The sequence below is a fragment of the Macaca thibetana genome, chromosome 3 (genome assembly GCF_024542745.1).
Source record: "Macaca thibetana thibetana isolate TM-01 chromosome 3, ASM2454274v1, whole genome shotgun sequence".
NCBI lineage: Eukaryota > Metazoa > Chordata > Mammalia > Primates > Cercopithecidae > Macaca > Macaca thibetana.
The window spans coordinates 159,827,673-159,850,926 of NC_065580.1; the positions used below are offsets into that span (position 1 = coordinate 159,827,673).

At 41.3% G+C, this 23,254-nt stretch overlaps 1 protein-coding gene across 1 annotated transcript in view; it reads right to left on the reverse strand.

Annotated features, from left to right (window-relative positions):
• TTC3 (tetratricopeptide repeat domain 3) overlaps positions 1–23,254 on the reverse strand; it is a 111,373-nt gene that overhangs the window by 4,731 nt on the left and 83,388 nt on the right. The window contains exons 35-43 of the mRNA XM_050784613.1: positions 16,670–16,809; positions 13,780–13,848; positions 12,417–12,513; positions 10,961–11,061; positions 8,200–8,290; positions 7,416–7,517; positions 3,292–3,644; positions 1,654–1,774; positions 1,301–1,444 (exon numbers count right to left, since the gene is read on the reverse strand). Coding sequence (XP_050640570.1) covers positions 1,301–1,444; positions 1,654–1,774; positions 3,292–3,644; positions 7,416–7,517; positions 8,200–8,290; positions 10,961–11,061; positions 12,417–12,513; positions 13,780–13,848; positions 16,670–16,809 — 1,218 coding nt within the window. The remainder of the gene's footprint in view (positions 1–1,300; positions 1,445–1,653; positions 1,775–3,291; positions 3,645–7,415; positions 7,518–8,199; positions 8,291–10,960; positions 11,062–12,416; positions 12,514–13,779; positions 13,849–16,669; positions 16,810–23,254) is intronic.

Consider the following 23,254-nt stretch of genomic DNA (forward strand, 5'->3'; position numbering starts at 1 on the left):
GGGACTCTAGCCAGGTCTTGCAGGAATGCCCTACATGCTCAGAAGCTCCCTCACTTGGGTGTGGGTGGGGCCGAGACCCTCTGGAGCTGAGTGTATGCGGTGTGGAAAGTTTCCAAAGGGTAGTGGAAAGTGAAAACGTATGGGAGGAATAAAAACCTAAGTTTACAAAAGACTCAATGCCAACTCAAGTTAGCAAACCAGTACTCTCTGTGCAATCTCCTACTGCTGGCTCCCTGCTGAGAAGAGTATGGGGCCTGTAACTCTCCTCCTGTGGATGTTGGTTATACTCTGACACCAGAAATGGACAAAAAGAAAAATTCTGGTGTCTGCTTGACACCAGAATTCCATCTAGAGCCCCCGGCCCCGAGCCACACAGGTGAGAGGCCCTCTTGCAGCCACCCCTGAGGTCCCTACTGCATGGTTCCAACGTCAGCCAGTCCCAGCGGTGAGGATGAGAGAATTACACAGGGCACACACAAGTTGAAAGGCCCACTCTGAGCTACCTCCAGTCTTCAAGCAGTCAAGTGAACGCTAGCAAGCTATGTGAGCGCTCTGTGCCTCAATTTCCTTATTATAAGTTAAAATAATTATATTGCCTTATCAATTCAGATCATAGACATTATAGTATTTTATGAAATGTTCTATGTAAATGTAAACATTCTTACTGTGTAAAAGGAAAATAAACAACTTAAATCACTACACAGAATTGCAGGCAAGTGTAGCCCATTCCAGTGTCCCTTCTCAGGCACTAGAGGAAGAGGCCAAGGACAGCAAGTAGGCTCTCTGGAGCACACAGCTGACCCAGTCATCCTACAGCAGCATTTGATCCAGGCCACAGCCTGGGCAAGCAGCGGGATGTGGGCTCATTGCTAATAAGTGATGGAACCGATCTGTGCAATTCCAAAGCCATGGTTACACATAAGAAAATTATTCAAAAATTATTTCCCCAACTGTTCAAAATACCACACTGGATGTACAAAGTTCATGTATTTGACCATCTGCAGCAAAACAAGAGCAAGAGAGAGAGAACCCAGATCCCCCACAGTGGTCAGAACCCTTGTCACTCATGTGCAGCAGCTTCTCTCCATGCTGGGCACCCAAGGTGTCAGTCAGAGCAGAGACCATGACCTCGGCCATTCACTGACTGCTCTAACTGGACACATTCAAGTACACTCAAATTCAGTTTCTAATGTTAGGATCAAATTAATTAGGTCTAGAAATGAATGGGGCTAAATCATGGATTAAAAATTGTTTGCTGCTTGTTTTTCATTAAAAAACAAAACTATACATTTATACATACAGCCCTCACAGGAACATCTTCTGCCTTCTGCCCCTTGGTTTTGGGTGATGGTGCAACAACCGCCGAGGGGGGGCCCTGGGAGGACCTGGCCACGGGGGCGGCAGAGCTGGGCTCATAAGTCCTCTTGTCCTTTCCTGGGTTTGGCTGCGAAGATAACAGGGGTGTGGGGCGGGGCGGGGGGACAAGAGGGAAGCAAAGTTCAGTTATCCAACAACTTGACCATCTTCTGTCTTTAGTACATTGCTCTCTAGGTTTTGGTTTGAAGCTTTTTTTTTTTTTTTTTTTTTTTTTTTTTAACATTTCTCATATTTTATAAATAAATAAGGATGAAGTGGAACATCTGGATAAAATACCTTTTTCTGTCCGTCTAGAATGTGTTCTGTCACTCTTTGGACAATTTCATCAATACTCAATCCTGAGAGTGAGTTCTTGTTTTTGCTTCGCACTTTTTTAATAAAACCAGCAAGCTCGGTGCTGAAAGGGAGAGTGAATGTTAAGTGACAACAGAAAGTTCCCTACTGCTAAGCAATATTACACGCCAATATTAATCCAACAGCCCGACCCAAAGACACAAAGACAAATGCACACAAAATTAATTTGAAGACCACTAATAACCACCATAACTGTATCTAAAAAGCAGAGCTATTTTTTTTGTTTTGAGACACAGTCTCACTCTGTCACCCAGGCTAGAGTGCAGTGGCACAATCCCTGCTCACCGCAACCTCCGTCTCTTGGGTTCAAGCGAGTTTTGTATTTTTTTTTTTTAAGAAAAGATGGGGTTTCACCATGTTGGCCAGGCTGGTCCCGAAGTCCCGACCTCAGGTGATCCATCTGCCTCGGCCTGGCGTGAGCCACCTCGCCTGCTGGCTAATCATATTTTAACTGCTCCACTGTTTACAAATTTCAGTTCTGAAGCTTCTAATTAACACTGTCTCAGAAACTGAAATAATAGGGCAGATGCCAAAGGTCATTCCTGAGCGCAGAGTCCTTTGTTCCGAGCTGCACTTCAGAGACACTGCCTCTATGTCATCATCTCTCACAGCTGAGACAAGAGGCAACTCTGCCCCCCTCGCACCAACCTGAACAGCAGAAACTAGAGGTGGAGGCAGAAATGCTACTGAAGAGCCTGCCATCATCCCAACCCTATTTACAGCTCTTGTTCACTCAGTTAAGGGCAGCTTTTTCCCACATTCACAAGGACCCCTTGTTAACATGTCCACATGCCCCATTCACTATGGAATTCCGTCCAGTCTTCAACCTCACACTCTAACAAATCAGAGGTCTTATCTAACAGGGTAAAAGTTGCTACTGCCTTCTTTGCTAAATGTAATTTTGTCCCCCCAAATGATGCAAAATTATTGTTTTGCAGTTCATTTATTGATTCTATAACACTAGTTTTAGACAATGCTATTGGTCTCATCAAAATCTTAGCAAATTGTCATGGGTTCTGATGAGTGTTAATTACCCAGTGGTCAATGTTTTCAATTTACATATGCACATTAAAAAATTTATTTGAGGTTGGGTGTGGTGTCTCATGCCTGTAACTCCAGCACTTTGGGAGGCCAAGGCGGGTGAATCACTTGAGGTCAGGAGTTTGAGACCAGCCTGGCCAACATGGTAAAACCCCACCTGTACTAAAAATATAAAAATTAGTCAGGCTTAGTGATGCATGCCTATAATCCCAGCTTCTCAGGAGGCTGAGGCAGGAGAATCACTTGAACCCGTGAGGGAGAGGTTGCAGGGAGCCGAGATCATGCCATAGCACTCCAGCCTAGGCGACAGAGTGAGACTGTGTCTCAAAAAGAAAAAAAAAAAACCACCAATTTATTTGAAAATACTTATCTCTATATTTACAAAAAGAAAGAAATGTAGCACCTGAGCAAAACAATTATGCAACCCTTTTCATGTTAACACCTAATTGATTGTATCTGATCAGGAAACCTCAGTTCGATAAAGTACTGAACACAGCCACAGACATTTTCTGTTCATACCTGTTGTAACACGGGAATACCACTGACAGGTGCTCAATAATACTATTGAACGGCTTTTTTGGAGACTGACTTGAACGCGCAGCACGTCCTGGAAGAACAGGCTGCTTCCGATCAGCCACAGGGCTTCGTTCTGGCAGAGCTGCCCTTTTTGGCCCTGGCAGCTGAGCGGCTTCAGGCTGACCAGGGGGTGGCCCTGGCAACAGCGCAGAAGGAGCCTCCCCTGGGGAATCGCCGTCAGAGAACACACTGGGATCCCTGTGAAGTGCTGCGTGGTTTCCAGTCATGTCGCTTGCAGAAGTCACAAGCCCTTGGTCATCGTGGCCTGAAGACTCAGGGAGTAACTCGGGATGAACCTGTGAGGAACACACCACACCAGGATTACTTAGGGCTTCCCTTGAATTAAGAGGACGAAACGCCCAAGGGCAAAGGTCGATGAATAAATACAATAATGCAGCCCAGAGGCTCCGTGCACAGGAAACCTGATACCATGAATTAAATATTTTCGTTTTAAAAGAATTCTTGATAATAACTTGTTAGTTATTAGAACAAGAGTAGGAGGGTTCAGACTTCTAAATAATTATCTCTGTAAGTCACTGTTTTCTCTGTAAGATGAGACCATTTCGCCTGCCTACTGGCCCTCCTTCAGCCTCTACCTGGTTACACTTCTCCCCTTCCGAGCTAAACCCTGTAGCTGACAGATGCAACATCACGGCCACCACACTCCCCAGAGCTGTCTCCATCCCAGCGGGCTGCCTCCTCTTCCCTGCCCTCTCTTTTGGCAGCTCTCAGGCCTTCGTCCACGCCTGCAGTGCTGACGCTCCTCCCCATGCAGCTGCCTGAGGCCGAATCTTTTTAAAAGTGTGCAGTCTAGAATATTTTCCTGAGATCCAAATCTGCAAATCCACTTGGGTGATTCCAAGACAACTCAAAGTCAATGTGTTGGAAACCAGCCTCAGGCAGCCTCCCTAGTCCTGCTCTTCCCCTAGTACTCCAGGATGGAAGCCCAAGACTCACCCTCGACTTCCACATGGACACATGGGGCCTAGTCTCCTGAGCAGCATGGCGCCTGTAAATGTACCCCTAATCACCTCTCACATCTGTTCTCTTCCCTCCACCCCCACTGCCACGCCCCATCCAGGACAGGATGATGGCAATAAGCTGATAATCGAACAACTGGAAATCACTCAAGCCCCTCCCCAACACTCCCCCACATTAGTGGCAAGCTCATCTTCAAAAAGCACAGTAGCTCCCTGTAATCCTCAGGGATACATTCTGAGACCCCCAGTGAATGCTTGAGGTCGCAAAGAGTACTGAACCCTATGTATACTATGCATGCATTTCTTTTTCCTTCTTCACAATTTCACGGGTAGATTTGTTCTGACCGTAGATCTTAGCAACCTTAGGATACGATCTTTTCTCTTTCCTTATTAGTTTGAGAACTTTCAGCTTTTCACTTAAAGGAAGCACTATATTGCTTCTCTATGGCATATCTGAATGACCAGCATCATTACTCCCATGCTTTGGGGCCATTATGAAGTAAAATAGGGGTGACTTGGACACAGGCACTGGGGTAACGCGAGAAGTTCATCTGGTCACCAAATCAGCTTCTAAGTCGCTCACGGGCAGGGAGTAGCAACAGCATGAAAACACTGGACAAAGGGAGGAGGCACGTCCCTGGTGTCACCATGTGAGAATCCAGATTTCATCATGCTACTCAAAACAGTGCGCAATTTAAAACTTACAAAGTACGTATTTCTGGAATTTTCCATTGAGTATTTTCTAACTGCGGTTGACTGCAGATAACTGAAACCACGGAAAGCAAAGCCATGAAGGAGGGACTCCTGTTCTGCTGCTGTTCCCTCATTTGAGACCTATCCTGTCTGGTCTAATGAAGCTAGAAGTGTCCAAACTGCTGTAACACAGCTTATAGAAGAAGGCTCCCTTGGCTCTGCCCCTGCGTCATACTGGGCTTCTATTACAGCATGAAAGGAGTGTATTCTCTCTCTCTCTAGGCTCCAGGTGCACTGCGTGTTCCATCTGGAACTCTGACCGTCCAAACACACCCCTCCCACTCCTTTGTCTGGTAAGTTCCTATTGCAGATCTCTGTCTCTGAGAGACTTCCAACTGGGAATCTTCCACTGAGGCCACACCTCTAGATTAGGTTAGTGGCCCCTAATTCACGCTGCTCCAGCATTCTGCCATGGGAAACCTCACTCTGCTGCAGGTAATGATGGGTTTAAAGTCTGTCTTTCCCCAAGTCCATGTGCACTTTGAGGGCACAGCCCACAATCTTTATCACCACTAATTACCCAATGAATGAATGAGGGAGAAATGAGATACACAAATAATTTTTAGGCACATTTATTACTAAAGCTCCTGGCACAATAAGAGTTCCCAGAATTTGGGATATGAAAATTCTTTTGAGTATTTATAAAATAACATAAGCTAGGATTACAAACTAATAGTAAAACATCCTATTGAGAGCCAACGTTTTCTCTATATATATCAGTTGTTATACAAACTTAGACAAACGATAAATGATAAGTGCCCTTTAGTGTAATTCTTTTTTTTTTTTTTTTTTTTTTTTTTTTTGAGACGGAGTCTTGCTCTGTCACCCGGGCTGGAGTGCAGTGGCCGGATCTCAGCTCACTACAAGCTCCGCCTCCCGGGTTTACGCCATTCTCCTGCCTCAGCCTCCCGAATAGCTGAGACTACAGGCGCCCGCCAACTCACCCGGCTAGTTTTTTGTATTTTTTAGTAGAGACGGGGTTTCACTGTTTTAGCCAGGATGGTCTCGATCTCCTGACCTCGTGATCCACCCGTCTCGGCCTCCCAAAGTGCTGGGATTACAGGCTTGAGCCACCACGCCTGGCCGCCCTTTAGTGTAATTCTAACTAAAATTGCACATTCAATGGAGAGAAAAAAACTGGATCTCAACAGAATATTTTACTCAGTTCAGGGTGGTCACACTTTTTCCACACTTAATTTTTTTTTTTTTCAGATGAATTCACAGTAAGTTTGGATGTTTACTGTGCAAGGTACTGGCGGGAAAGAGACATTCAAGGCCAGGCTGAGATCTAATGCATGTGAGAGAAGGGCCACAGTGGGAGGCCAAAAGAGGGCAGCCTCTGATGGGGTTTCAGGGGAAGGCAGGATGCAGAGCGGGGATGGTGTTCCAGGCTGGGAACAGCCCAGGCAAAGATCTGGCAATAGTGAGAGGGTGCAAGTCAGTACTGGGAGAGAGTCTCCTCTGTCTTTAGGAACTAGAAGATTTCACTGTCCTGTCACAACATTCTGGAACTTGTATCTTTCAACTCTCACATATAGTCCTCCTTTAATTTTGTTTTTCTTTTTTACCTAAGTTTTCTCACAAGATCTAACTTTAAATTCCTATGGTCTGATCTCCTCTGGGCCTAATTCATTTCAATTTAGTATTTACTAAGCATCTATCTGTGTCTAAATCTAAGAAATGTGGGTTTAGCCATATTGTAAAGTCCACAAAATGCAATTAATGCTTTTCTTTTCTGTGCTGTGCATATTAAAATAAAAAGACAAGATTATTCACTGTTATTCACAAGATTTGGCAAATACCTCAAACAAGTAGTAAAATATGATGTGCCAGACCAACAAAGCCCTGTATGTCTCAGGCATAGCAACTTTTATTCTGTATTTGAGGAGGAAACCTCTTAATTTTTAGATTTTGGTCTTATGTCCCAAATATCTAGGAATAAGATATTCCTGAGGTGGTGATAGGGTCCTGCTTGAATCACAGGCACCTGCTACTCGTGGATTATTCATTCAAAGTCAAGAATACATATATAACACACACACACAGAAAAGACAGAAGACAGGCCAAGGTACAGAAGAGTGATAGAAATGCAGCAATGGTGTATTCACCTCAGTCTATTCCTCATACAGATGCAGAAAGACTGATCTATTTTATGTAAGAATGTTATAAAACTTAAAAGGTTCATCAGTAGCACCAATAATGAAACATTAAGGCAATTATTAACCAATCTCATCCTCACTCCCAGGGAACAACAACAAATAACTACTTTGGCTAGTTAACAAATGAATTATGGTTTTTTGTTTTTTTTTTTTTAAAAAGATGTGCTAGACTTACCGTGTTACAGGCAGGAAATGAAAGCTCGGAAATCTGCACTTTAGAAAGTTCACTGAGACGAGAACCATTTTTAATTGCCTTAATTTGTTCTTCAAACTGAGACTGTGAGTAGAAAGTAAAGTGTGGGAAAACCACAATTGTCAATTAATACTTTGTTTCTTCCTATACGTTATAAATGAAACATAACTGTCTTGTAAGGAAATTCAAAATAAGACCTCATTAATCCAAATGCTCCAAAGCCTTTTCAAACATAACTCCTCTAATCTTTCCAATCAAGGCAGAGGTCAAGATGGTTAATTAAGACAATACAATTACTTTCGGCTGGGCATGGTGGCTCAGGCCTGTAATCCCAGCACTTTGGGAGGCCGAGGCCGGCAGATCACCTGAGGTCAGGAGTTGGAGACCAGCCTGACCAACATGGAGAAACCCTGTCTCTACTAAAAAGCAAAATTAGCCAGGCATGGTGGCGCATGCCTGTAATCCCAGCTACTTCAGGGGCTGAGGCAGGAGAATCACTTGAACCTGGGAAGTGGAGGTTGCAGTGAGCCAATATCACACCATGGCACTCCAGCCTGGGCAACAAGAGTGAAACTCCGTCTCAAAACAAATTATAAAAAATAACAAAACCATTGCTTCCATGAAAAGCTCATAATACTTTCAACAAAAAAATATTATTGACAATAATAGATAAAAAAGAAATAGTTTCAATATGACACTAGCCTCCTGAGAATTATAACTATCATAAAGATTTTGATGGTATTAAACGATGTTTTTTACAACTTACCTTTGCTTTCTCAATTTCTTTTGTAACATTAGAAAGAAACAGTTCCCATGAACATATATCAGACTCCATGTCAGGATATGCTGCAGGATCACTGAAAAAGTATAATATAAAACTGCTTTAGAAATCTAAAAAATTAAAAGCACTTACGGTCAAATAAACATCTAAACATGAGAGAAAGATACATTTAACATGATCACATACACACAAAAAAACCCAACTATTTTTAAAGATTGCTTATCTTGTAAATTTGCCACTAGAGACACTTTAGAAAATTTTAATTATTAATATAACAAAAACTCTAAAATTGAAGGGCAGAGGGAAAGTAAGTCTCCTGAATTTTAAGTTCTTTTCCCAAATTTAAAAGTTTGACCACTCTTCATTTAACATCTTTACGTTTAATATTAAAGCCAGCGTCTGCATTTAAAGATTTTTTAAAAAGGTAGTCTGAAACATTCAAAAGATTCCAATCAAACCCTAATCATTACCTTACTATGAAAATAAAGGATGGGCCTAAGATAAATTTATCATCTTAGCACCTCATGAATCTGGTCTATTGAAAGTGACAGATAAATTGACTACCCCTAATTGAGAAGATCAAAAACACTACCAATCTGTGGGTACGGTAAGACCTCATTATACATCTTGAAGAAAAACCAGAGCATTCTTTTTGAGACGGAGTCATGCACTGTTGCCCAGGCTGGAGTACAGTGGCTCCACCTCCTGCGTTCACGCCATTCTCCTGTCTCAGCCTCCCGAGTAGCTGGGACTACAGGCACAAGCCACCATGCCCAGTTAAATTTTTTGTACTTTTAGTACAGATGGGGTTTCACTGTGTTAGCCAGGATGGTCTTGATCTCCTGACCTCGTGATCCGCCCGCCTCGGCCTCCCAAAGTGCTGGGATTACAGGCATGAGCCACCACACCTGGCCTCTTTTTACCCCTTTTCTATGTTTCTATACTTTGGTGGAGGAGGCAGATTAGCATGGCATCCTGAAGAAAGAATCTTTGTATATTCTATGGTTTATTGGAAGAGTTGATACTATTAGATGAAATGAGTCTGAGATTATCTTTGTTTCCCAGATGAGCTGCAATGCAGCCTATGGCAGGTGCTTAGTACAGGTGGTTGACCACCACTTGGTCTCAACCTCAGCTGTACTAGTCCTGTATTCTAAATCAGCATATTAGTTTACTTTTAATCAGAAAAGTTTTCTAATGAAAAACATTAAATCTTGAAAATGGGGCCAGGCGTGGTGGTTCACACCTGTAATCCCAGCACTTTGGGAGGCCTAGGCAGGCGCATCACCAGGTCAGGAGTCAGAGACCAGCCTGGCCAACATGGTGAAACCCTGTCTCTACTAAAAATACAAAAATCAGCCTGGTGTGCAGTGGGCGCCTATAATCCCAGCTACTCAGGAGGCAGGAAAATCACTTGAACCCAGGAGGTAGAGGTTGCAGTGAGCCAAGATCATGCCACTGCACTCCAGCCTGCGTGACAGAGCAAGACTCCAACAAAAAAGAAAGGAAGAAAGAAAGAAAGAGGAAATAAGAAAATGAAGAAGAAGAACTATACACTAAAACTGTTTGTCCGCAATTCACACAATCTCTGGTTCAATGCTGAGGGTTTGAAATTTGAATCAAAAGGCAAGCACCAGGAAGGATCAAAATCCTGGGATTAGAAATGCAAAACCTGTGTATAGAACATGATAAAAGGACTCAATGAAAAGTAATCCCACATAGAGAAGTGCTAAGTATTAGAAGAAGATCCTCTAGAAATCCCAGGCAAGCCTTATCTTAAAAACAAACAAGGCCAGCCCAGCGCAGTGGCTCATGCCTGTAATCCCAGCATTTTGGGAGGCTGAGGTGGGCGGATCACGAGGTCAGGGGATCGAGACCCATCCTGGCTAACATGGTGAAACCCTGTCTCTACTAAAAATACAAAAAATTAGCCAGGAGTGGTGGCAGGCGCCTGTAGTCCCAGCTACTCGGGAGGCTGAGGCAGGAGAATGGCGTGAACCCGGGAGGCGGAGCTTGCAGTGAGCCAAGATCGCGCCACTGCACTCCAGCCTGGGTGACAGAGCGAGACTCCGTCTCAAACAAACAAACAAACAAAAAGAGGTAGAGATTATGTGGAGAGTTGAAAAAAATTTAACATGTGTGAATATACTTTGTAGTAACATTCTCACATGCTGTCATGTAGACTGTTAAGTAATAGTTATTAGGAAAGCAACTTGGCAAAAAATTTTAAAAGACTTGAAAATGTGATCTTCATTCCAAAATTTTACTGCATGGAGATGACTAATAATGTGCATAAAGATTTAACTATAAGGATGCTCACTGCAGGGTGGCTTATATTAACACAAATTCACAAACAACTTCACTGTCCCAGCACAGCAGTGTTTGATAAATCATGACATGTTTCTATGCTCGAATACTACCCAACCTTTCAAAATTAGGTTGGAGAAATGTAATTACCAATATGAAAATAAATTTCCTATATACTATTTAGTAAAAATAATTGACAAATTTTCATTTTTTCAAACACTTCATGTATTCCAAAATAGAAATGCTATATCGCCATTTAGAATTATGAGTGATTTTTATCATTTTTGTTTGTATGTCTTAACTTTTCTACAATTGAACATGTATCAATTATATAACTATTAAAAATAAAACGGTCCTAATACAAAATAATGTTTCTCTCAAATGGTCCTAGCTTTATCTTCTAAATGACGTGCTAAGAACACCCACGAAACTGCATTACCAGCTAATCAGCTCCAGCTTCTTCAGATAGGCTTCTGCTTGTGACTCCATGATCTGTAGCTTATACACTTCACTCTCCTTCCAGTTTTCAAGTACGGATACCTGCCAGTAGATTAGAGGACATACAAGTATTTTACAAATGACAGCCTGAACTATTTTAAAGGTTAAAACTTAAACATTCCAAGCCACTTTCCCATTTCTCCTTAAATGAAGCATGATGACAGAATAACCAGAACTTGATTATATCATAGGTGAATATGAATTAGACTTGAGATTTGAAAACAGAGTAACAAAATGACATTACAAATGCATACCTGCCACGATTCTTTTTGCAGATATGAATAACTGTACATGGTTTTCTGCTTAAGCTATATATAAGCACAGAGCCAGGTTAACCGCATGTGCACACCAGTGTGCATTACCTATGGTCCTGCAGCAGAATAACCCTTAATAAAGGCTGCATCCTCTGCAATAGAAAAGCCTCAGAGAAGCTGTTCTCAGCAAGGGCATCAAAGGCCTTTGGGGTATGCTTTTAAGATTTTAGGCTCTCTGTGGCTTCCCCACAAGCCAACTGGCCATTTTTGTGAGAATCACTGCAGGAAATGTAGAATGGTCTTGTGGTCCAAATGATCCATCAAATAGCCTTTTAATCCAGGTGTCAGTAAACTTGACGGGGCCCACCAGGCAAACCTGCTTACCAAATGGTGGTGTGAATTAAACAAGCTCAGGAGTACGGATGCAGGTGTAGGACCCACAGAGTATTCATACTTTGGCTCTTTTTCCTTCCCTCTCCTTAGAAGCAGGTGCATAGTCAATTCTTAATTGAAAAGCCTAATGTTTGCAGACTGTATAAACTAAGCCTTTTCTTATTTTACCAGAATAATCACAGACACATATGCCAATAAATATCATTTGTTTCTCAGCTAGAGAAACACAGAGAATCATGTTTCGGGCACTAAATAAAATACAGTCAGATGTCATTATTCTGATTTTCATCTCAGTAGTTTCTCAAACAGTGTACTGACATTGCTATATATTCTTCTAGGGGCGGGAGGAGTGTATTCCTAATACGTGGATTATTTTCAAGTTCCTTTCCAAGTATTGGCAAATATAGTTGGCTACTTCATGGTACATCACTTGATTACATATGATGAAAGTATTCGAAGTGTATAATATAGGAAATGACTGAATTATAATGGTAAATAAGGACAGCAGGTTACAAAATTTGGTGTACACTATGAATGCATTTAAGTAACAACACAAGCATACCGGTAAAACATTACAAGGCTATAGGCAAGGAAAAAGAGTGGTCGTTTTAGGGAGGATATACTATGGGTGACAGGATATCCTTTATGCACCACACTTTTCAGTAATGTCTGTTATGCCTCGTATGTCATTAAAGAAACACAAAAACAAATGACAAATGCCATAGTGGTCACTAAGTGTCATGGACTCACCTCTGCAGCCACAGCTCTCTGATGACTCTCTTCATAATCCTCTTTTCCTTTCTTTATACACTCTTCTATTTTCATTTTCTCATTTGTAAGTGTGTTGCTACAAATATTGAAGGGAAAAAAATACCTTCTTGAACAAAATTTCACAGTGAGATGACAAAGGCTTCAGGCTGGATGAACTTTGAAACTGCACCACCATAGCCTCAGCTACATCTTCTAGAGCAGTTTCTCATCTCATATTTTACTACACAACACACAGACTCAAATGTGCTCTGTGCTTTACAAGTGATCAAAGGCAGATATGAAATGGAAGTGCACGTTAGGTGGGCATGCTAAGAATCAGGTGAGGGCACTGTTCCAGTTCACCATTTTATGAGGGTAGGTGGAGTACAATCTGGTGACATTAATAAACTATACAGGCTGGGCACAGTGGCTTAGGCCTGTAATTCCAGAACTTTGGGAGGCCGAGGCAGGTGGATCGCTTGGGCCCAGGAGTTCAAGACCAGCCTGGGCAGCATGGCAAAACCCTGTATCTACAAAAAATACAATGGTGGTGCGTGCCTGTAGTCCCAGCTACTCGGGAGGCTGAGGTGAGAGAACTGCTTGAGCTGGGAGATGGAGTCTGCAGTGAGCCATGACCATGCTACTGCACTCCAGCCTGGGTGACAGAGCAAGAACCCGTCTCAAAAAATAAATAAATACATTTTAAAAATAAGCTTTATAAAACATTCCCTATCCTTTGAGCCAGAAATTGTTTTGACACATATTACAAGGAGAGAACCCAAAGGGAAAAAGAAATCTGTACAAAATTATTCAAAAAAGGATAGAAATGTGTATATGAAACAATACTCAGTGAGAAAAGCAGAATACAACTGCTTATCATTGAACATACAGTTACCAGTATGTGAAAACATATTATTTCCATTAGCAAGCAAGGGTTAAAAGGAAACTTTGCATAGAGTCATAATAAAAATTTAATGAACCTATAATTATAGAGCAGTAAGAGCAACAAACTACCAGCCTACAGTGGAGACAAATATTCCAAGTAACACAAAAGAAAAGTTTTTAAAACATGTTTTTAGTTTCAAGTTAATCCAAAAAAAGTTATTGACAGCAATAAATTCAGTATTTCTATATTGACAATGAGAAATAAATGCAGAAATCTTGTAAAATAAAAATATTTAAATATTCAAAGAATATTTATAAATTAATTTTTAAAATGCAATAGAAATAGACATAAAGAAAATAGAAACATAATTATTTAAAAGAAATAGACAAGCAACAATATATTTCAAAGTCTACTGTGCTTGTACCCCGGCATTATACGTATTAAAATATATTAAAAATAAATTTAAGCTTAATTTGCCTGATTTCAAGGGACTGATCCAGATGTAATTCATGTTCCTTTTCCTTTCCATCATTTTTCTGGGTATACCTATAAAAGCATAATCACCAAATTTTAATTAATGTTGAAAAAAATTTTTTAACAGGCCTCCCACACAGTAAATTCTACCCCTATCCTTACAAACATTTCTTGATTTTGTAATATATATATTTTTACATCTTGTTTCCTTTTTAGTATCTTCTAAATAGGAAAATAATTTGAGGTTATTTCCCTTTTGGGAAATTTTCCTTCCAGATCACCTTTTTCTTCACTCTAAGTCATATGCTTACAGGTAAATCACCCTATCTCAGTCTAAGATGTGCAGCTCAAGATGGTTTCAACAGGAGACAGAGAACACAGGTATTGTGGCATCATCATCAGTGTAACCAGTGATTCTTATTGAAAATGAGAAGATGTGGATTCTCATTCAAAATGAAAACAGACTTCTACTCTTTAAAACAGAACTTAAAAGTCAAAACAAGCATTCATACACACATGCGGGTGCACACACACAAACACACACACTGATAATCCTTCAAAACAAGTGTGTGAATCCCCGATTCTTGAGCCATGCCCTGCACAAGGTGGGTTCTACCTCTTCTTTCATGCTACCGTGAGATACCTTTGCAGTCATCTCTGTTTACTAAAGCCTCTTGTTTCTAATACAAGCCAGTTTAACTATTATTTTACTTCTTTTGTAAAACACTTCTCCTCCCTCCTCTAAATAGACAAATACTGGGTAACACTCTCCTGGAAGCCCTGCCTTCTTTCATAGCCGCCTGTGGTTTGTGTCACTTTACCAATCATGAGCTCTACATTCTAGTCATTTCTTAATGAATACTAAGTGTGATCAAGAGCACAGAAACATCCAAGAAATCATTTTTCACGTCCTTTGTGCATCTCTGAGAAAGAGATCCAAAAAGTTTAAAGATGTTACTTAAAAATCTAAATAGAAAAATTGAGCTTTAAAGCATTTACATGGAAAATGTAAAAAGCAGGCCAGGTGCAGTGGCTCATGCCTGTAATCCCAGCACTTTGGGTGGCCAAGACAGGTGGATCATCTGAGGTCAGGAGTTCAAGACCAGCCTGGTCAACATGGTGAACCCCGTCTCTACTTAAAAACAAAAAAAAAAGAAAAGAAAAGAAAAATTAGTCAGGCATGGTGGTGGGCACCTGTAATCCCAGCTACTCGGGAGGCTGAGGCAGGAGAATTGCTTGAACACGGGAGGCAGAGGTTGCAGTGAGCTGAGACTGCACCACTGCACTCCAGGCTGGGTGACAAAAGCAAAAGTCTGTCTCAAAAAAAAAAAAGCAAAAAACTTAGAGAGAAGCCTATGGTTTATCTTTAAATTGTGACAGGAAAGGTAAAGAAATCTATTAATAAAATGGAAAAAAGTCAACAATAAAAAGTTTATTCTTCAGCAGAAATTACCTTTTATGCAAGTACAGAAAAAAAAAAATTTCTTATCATTAACAGCCCCTAGTTACCTTGTCTAGTTTGATAGTATGTCTGAATTGAACATAAAAAGTATGTTAAATATAAGTATTTCCACATTTTTTAGTAACAAAATGACCAAGACTGGTCAGGCTCAAATATTAGAGATAAAAACCTTTACAGACGTTATCGTTTCCATAAGTGTGTTCTACTAGTGAAGCTACTTTGATCATCAACATGACATGACACAGGGAGTGACAATTCTGAGGCAGTGCTTTACTCTTCCTCATTGTTTGAGGACTGCCTAAAAACTGCCTAAATGCAATGCCAGCAAGACTTGTAATGAAAGTCATCTGATCATATGGCACGCGGCATGGAAAAATACAAAAGCCTTTGAAAGGTGAGTGTGTAGCGTGGCCCCCCAACGAACCCGGCCTCCCATTATTCATGCCCTTGAATCTTGACCAAGCCTATGACTTGTTTTAAGCAATAAAAGGTAGCAGAGATGATGCTGTGACAGTTCTGGGCCTGAACTTTCAGGAGGCCTAGTGGCTTCCACTTCTGCACCATTTGAAGTCCTCAGCCACCACGTAAGAAGTCTGGTTATCATAATAGAGATCACATGGAAAGACCACATAAATCAAAATCACAGAGCGGCTACACAGAGAGAAAGTGAGACCAAGCCACCCCAGCATCCCAGCTGAGGCCAGCCCCAGTCATCACCCAGCTAAATTCAGCCACACGAGGACTCCTGGCAAGACCAGCAGAAGAATGGCCCAGCTGAACTCAGCCCAGATTGCAGGACCATGAGCAAATACAATGGCTGCTAACCAAGACACTGACTTTTGGGTGTTTTCTTACACAGTGGTAGAAAACAAGCTGAAGAATTTGACCTATCACTGTTTAGAGCAGAGGGAGGTTAGGAACGGATCATAGAGAATCTTAAAACACACTTTTCGTCCACCTGACAATCATTCCTAGGATCTGTGCATGTTATCAAATTTTTCACACTACAAGACAAATTTTAATAATTTATAGATTCAGGATAAAAGTAATTATAAATAAAAAAATCATCACAGAATCTTACTTTTGAAAGGAATTTTAGATTTTAGACCAGCCCCCATGTTTTGCTGATAAGAAAAAAGAGGGCCAGAGAAAGGGATGGTGTTCAAACCAGAAGGAAGTCAGTTCCTTGGGGATTCTCAGTTCCATGCTACTCTCACTTTCATATAATTTATCTGAAAAAATGTTAAGTTTAGAAAAAAACTTAGGTGAGATAATTACTCAATTAATGCTTTTTAAAATGAGACAAACACTGAAAACAGTAGCTATTCATTTTTACTTGATATAGTTTAAAATTAAATATCAAAATGTGAAAATAACCAAAAGTCACAATTTTTTTAAAATAAAAATTACTGCCTTTCAATCATTACTTACATTTCACTGGCATTTGAAACTTTTTTAATTTTCTTCTTCAGTGATTTTAGTCTTTCTTGGATTTCTTTTTTTTCCTGCTGCCATTTTTTAATTTCTCTTTCCAAATCTTGAAGGAACCAATCTAATTCCGTCTTTGAGATCTAAAAACATTTAGAAAGTACTTAAATAAATGGCAAAATATACTTTTTAACAAAAGAGACTGAAAGGCTAGAATTGTGACGGCATCATAGCTTAAACAATGACTCAAGTTCAGTGGAACAGACACTCCCAAGCTGGTGCCCTGTGGCAGGCTATGCCCCCCAGCCAAGCCTGGGACATCAAGTCACACCAGACAGCCACATCCTACCCACTACGTGCACCTGATTACAGTAAGGCACCCTGAAGAACCACTCTGAGGTGCCCAGAAGTATTCACACTTCACTCTCCAGCCTAAATGATTCTATAATCTACAAGGAGTCTGTACACATGTTTTAGTTGGCAAGGCCAATAGTTTTTGTTTGCTTTTATAAATATAAATGTAATCCTCTTGCTGGTCATTAAAGGCATTAGGGTTGAGATACCTGCCAGAATTTCAGGCAGTGTGACAAAGAGAAATGGAAACCTCTTTGGAGTCAATGCTAGTTACCGTTCCCTTGGAGGGTTTGGTACAGCACCACTTGACACCCAACCCTCTTTGTCAACTTCTTATGTAGTTGCTGGTTTTGAAACTTCTGAATCTACACATTCTCTAAAGGTTTGATGTTTGTTTTGAAGTATCATCTATTCAATGGTAGCAAGGGGTTTGGGTGGGGCACATGCTTATAAATACCAGTCATTTATAAGTAAAACATTCCCTATGTTAATATTTCTAATAATTAATTTAAACGTGAATCAAAGCAATACCTAAAGGAAACAAATATTTTCTAGTTTAAAATCTCACTATTATCAATGACGGCTTAATGAAATCTTAACTTCACATTTGCTTTAGGGAAACTTTTAATTTTTTACTTCCTATCAGATTCCCTACAGCCTGAACTTCCTGCTTAGGCTTAGAGCACGCGTAGGTCACTGAGGAATACAGTTCAGCTATAGAAACTCTAGTTCTTCTCTGTCAAAAAGGACACTAAAGTCAACCTACATGGATTCCATAGGAAACCATGGCCTTCAGGCCAAAAGCTCTATCAATTTAAGAGGCCACTACTCCTTCTTCAGCCTTAGACACCAAGGTTTTCAATGTTTTTTAAAGGCAGATTTGCTAACCAGTCAAGGTCCTTTAAGATTTCTGAATCCTACAGCAGGGATAAGGTTGATTTTGGCATAGGACAACTGTTCTTAGGTGGCAAAAACTGAACAACAGCTCAGTAACATTCCCTTTAACATGGGAACCAGTCCTTCCCACATCTTCTTAGCTGCAACCTTGTTGATCCTGAATTTCTTGAGTCATTGCTGTGACTGAGGTGACCACCATGCCTATTCTACTTAAGAATCCTGTGTTCCACCTGGTTCGGTTCTACCAGGACCAGTGTGAATTTGCATGCCTTGCTGCTGGCAGCCAAGCCAATCTTGTTTCTCACCTATCCTCTGCTCCTATTCTGAGCCAATGATCTCACCTGGGATCCATCCTTTTGGCTGGGAGATTATGTGCAACCACAAGGTTATGCTGAGGCATAAGAACCTAGTTGGCAACAAGTACCTAAGGGAGTTCAAGTATCAAGAAGCACAAAGTATTATAAACACACGCGCACATACACACGAATATAGCTCAGGCAGCGAAAATACTACATGAGTTCATCTTCTGTTTGTACTAACCACTGCTGAATGCCATAGCTGCCTCACAATGCTAAACAGGTTAGCTATCACGAGCTTGTTTCTGACTGCATGGAAGACAGAATGATCTCCTGAACCTTTTTCTTTCAAACTTAGCATAAAACAAACAAATAGGCTATATACAACTGTATCTGCTATATTACAGTTTATTGACATAACTATAAACACTTTCTTTTTCTCAATTAGAAAAAAACTTTATCTTTTTTATTAAACCTCAGTTGTACAAGAGAGGCTCTGGAAGTGATGGCGGACAGAAGGGCCTCACGAAGAGGATGCTGCAGAAACGCCCCACAAGACCAGCACAGAGCCTGGCACTTAAAAGAACATTCAAGAAATATTTGTCACATGAAAGAATGGATAATATCCCCAAGTCCATACTAGCAGTAAATAAAGCAGCAAACTTCACAGAATGTGAGCCTGATGTCCTCTGATGTAGGCTGATAGAGAACATGGAAACACAACTCATTAAATGCAGCTTTTTAGGGGCCAAGCACACATTGTTTGATAAACATTTGCAAAGCTCCTAGTTTGTATACTGAGCTAGGTGCTATCAACCAAAGATAACTTTAAAAACCACCCTTCTGGCCGGGCGCGGTGGCTCAAGCCTGTAATCCCAGCACTTTGGGAGGCCGAGACGGGTGGATCACAAGGTCAGGAGATCGAGACCATCCTGGCTAACCCAGTGAAACCCCATCTCTACTAAAAAAATACAAGAAAACTAGCCGGGCGAGGTGGCGGGCACCTGTAGTCCCAGCTACTTGGGAGGCTGAGGCAGGAGAATGGCGTGAACCCGGGAGGCGGAGCTTGCAGTGAGCTGAGATCACGCCACTGCACTCCAGCCTGGGTGACAGAGAGAGACTCCGTCTCAAAAAAAAAAACAAACAAACAAACAAACAAACAAACAAACCACCCTTCTGGGCATGGTAGCATGTGTTTGTAGTCTCAGCTACTCAGGAGTCTGAGGCAGGAGGATCCCTTGAGCCCAGGAGTTCCACCTTGGCAATCTAATGAGACCCCCATTCAAAAAACAAACAAACAAAACAAAACAAAAAACAGTCCTTACTTTCAAGATCACAGTTTGGTAGAGAAAATATGCATAAAAAATAGTTACTATACTATACCATTCGAAAAATTTATTTGAAATGGATCACAAACCTAAATGGGTAAGAAGTGCCCTTGAAGTAGACAGGCGTTTCTTAGCTATGACACCAAAGGCACAAGCAATGAAAGAATATGAGAAATTGGACTTAGTGTACTCAAAGTAAAAACTTTTGTGCTGCAAATGATACCATTAGGAAAGTGAAAAGGCAACCCACAAAATGGAGACGGAAGATACATTTGCAAATATGGAAGATGGAAGTAAATATCTGTAAATCACATATTTGATGAGCAACTTGTATCCAGAATATAGAAAAACTCTTTGTTTTTGTTTTTTTGAGACAGGGTCTTGCTCTGTTGCCCAAACTGCAGTGCAGGGGCAAGATCATGGCTCCCTGCAGCCTGGACTTCCTGGTCTCAAGTGATCCTCCCACCTCAGCCTCCTGAGTAGCTGGAACTACAGGCATGTATCACCATACCTACCTAATTATTTATTTAGTTTTTTAGTTTTTTGTAGCGAGTGAGGGTCTCATCACATCACCCTGACTTGTCTTGAACTCCTGGGCTCAAGCAATTCTCCTGCCTCAGCCTCCCAAAGTGCTGGGATTATAGACGTGAGCCACCATGCCCAGCCCTGTTTTGTTTCTTTTTTTTTTTCCTTTCAAGACAGGGTCTCACTCTGTCGTTGCCCAGGCTGGAGTGCAATGGCATGATCCTGGCTCACTGTAGCCTCAAAACCCCTGGGCTCAAGTGACCCTCTCAGCTCAGCCTCCCAAGTAGCTGGGACCACAGATGCACACCACCATGCCTGGTTAATTTTTAAACTTTTTGTAGAGAAGGGATCTTGCCATGTTGCCCAGGCTGGTCAAACTCCTGGGTTCAAGTGATCTTCCTGCCTTGGTCTCTCAAAGTGCTGGTTTTATATGTGTGAGCCACTGCACCTGGCCCAAAAACTCTTAAAAGTCAACAATAGAAAGACAAACTCAATTCAAAAATGAATAAAGGATCTGAGTAGACATTCCTCCAAAGAAGATATACAAATGGATAATAAGCATATGAAAAGATGCTCAATATCATTAGCCTTTCGGGAAATAAAAATCAAAACCACAATGAGATACCACTCCATACCCATTAGGAGGCCTAAATAAAAAGACAAATGATGATAACTGTCAGTAAGAATGGAGAAACTGGAATCCTCATATACTGCTGGCAGGATGGTTTTGGAACAGGTTCGCAGTTCCTCATATGCTTAAATATGGAATTGCCATATGATCAGCAATTGCACTCCTACACATATATCCAAAAGAAATGAAAACATATGTCCACAGAAAAACCTGTCCATGAATGTTCACAGCAGCATTATTCAGAATAGTGAAAAAGTGGAAAAGAACACAAATGTCAACTAGTGAATGAATAAAATGTGATATAGTCATACAATAGAATATTATTCCACAGTATAAAGGAATGACATACTGATACATATTAACATAGATGGATGTACATAGATGAACCTTGAAAACACTGTGAGTGAAAGAAGACACTTATAAAAGACTACATGTAACATGATCCATTGATACAAAATGCCCAGAATAGACAAATCCAGAGAGTAAATCAGTGGTTGCCAAGGGCTGGGATGCGGGAGAGAATGGGGAGTGACAGCTAGTGGGTATAAGATTTCTTTTTAGGTTGATGAAAATGGTTGAAACTTAGATTGTGCTACATAGAGCCCTGGGCATATACCAAAAACATTAAACTGTCTATTTTAATGGGTAAATGTTACGCTCTGGTTAATTATATCTCAATAAAGATGTTATAAAATGATAATTACTGTATCACATAGTCATTATTACCACCACTGCATTAACAAAGGCCTGTAGGTAAGCGTGAGGTTGCCATCAACAACTGTTTCCTCAAGAAAATGATGCCCAAAGGAGAAGCAGGAGGGAGTCAGGCTCAGGGAGAAGGAAAACCACTCCAGGCAGAAGGGATGGTACTGGGAAAAGGTTTGGAAGTGAAAAATTGAATGACCAACATTATCCATTAAATTAGAGAACGATGCAGAGAGCTGGCAAGGGAGAAGGCGGAAGAGGAAGCAGGCACACAGAAGGCTCTTGGTAATTACTGAGTATTAGTAAATTACTGGTGCTGACCTACTGTAGTGGAGGGATGGCATTCATAGCTCCATCCTTCACACTCTGCAGCCACTCCATTTGCCATGTGACTTGCAGTTCCCTTCACTAATGAGGCAAAGTCTATTTTTCCCAGTCCTGACTCTGGCTGGCTATGTGACTGCTTTTGCTGGTGGGGTCTAAGCAGACCTGAAGTCAGCAGAGGCTTGAAAGGTGCCGTGTGGCCATCCTTGCTTGCCGTTGCACCTTCCTACTGCCTTCAGAATAGGATTTTCAGGGTGGAAGATGCAAAACATGTGGAGCAGAGCTAGTTGTCCCAGTCATTCCAGCTGAGGTCATTCTAGATCAATGTACAGCCAGCTGACCCCAGATATGTAGGCAAGAACAGTAAAGATGCTGCAGAGCTCTTGCTGGCCCAAAGGTGAACTGATCCAGCCAAGCCCAAGCAGGACCAGCTGATCGAGACTCCTATGCTAAGCGATTACAGTCACGTGTCACTGGGGTTTTGTGGCTGGGAGTTACTCAGCATTATTATGACAGTGATTAACTGATATGCCTACACTGCTGTAAAGTGGTGAGAAACACTCCTAACAGTTGAATGGGGCTGTGGAGCTGACCTTCTCTTAAGGGAGAACAAATGCATGGGCTCTGAAGCCTGACATGACCTGTTCTGCCACTTCGCACTGGTGAGGCTCGGGGAAAGCTGCATCAGCTGCTCCCACCTCCATTTCCTCACGAGTAACATGCAGATTTATGTACCACAGTATAACACTACTGTATAAGGACTGTTTTGAGATTAAATACATGTAAAAACAATTGAGTATGGCACATAGTAGGAGCTTCATAAATGTTAGATTTTAAAAAGGCTGAACTTGACAAGGACCCATGACTGAAGAGGAGAATCCCACCTCTGCACCGGTGTGGGCTAGGGAAGTTTTGACAGGCAGGGCCAAGATTCTGTTCTAATACAGACAAAGGTCCAAAAATCTACCCTGTAAATTATTCTGGGCCAAATGATTTGACAGTGTTTTTAAGAGCTGATGTTGACTCAATGTCCATTTTAGCATCTTATTAAAGCACCTTAAGACCATATGTCCTGGGCAGATAGGGAGTGACTGATTAATAAATATGGGGTTTCTTTTTGGGGGTGATAAAAGTTTTCCGGAATTAGATAGTGGTAACAGTTACACAATAATGTGAATATTCAAAAAACCACTATATTGTACACTTTGTAATGGTTAAAACAGCAAATTTTATGTTATGTGAACTTTATTCTCAAACAAAAATGAACCTATGTCCTTCAGCAATACTGCAACCAGTTATAACCTGCCAGTCATAGGTTAAGGTACAATAAAAACAACAAGGGATTCTGGCTTTAAAAAAGCTACTTTTGGCCAGGCACGGTGGCTCATGCCTGTAACCCCAGCACTTTGGGAGGCCGAGGTGGGAGGATCCCAGGAGGTCAGAAGTTCGAGACTAGCCTGGCCAACATGGCGAAACCCCGTCTCTACTAAAAATACAAAAATTAGTCACGCTTGGTGGCGTGCGCCTA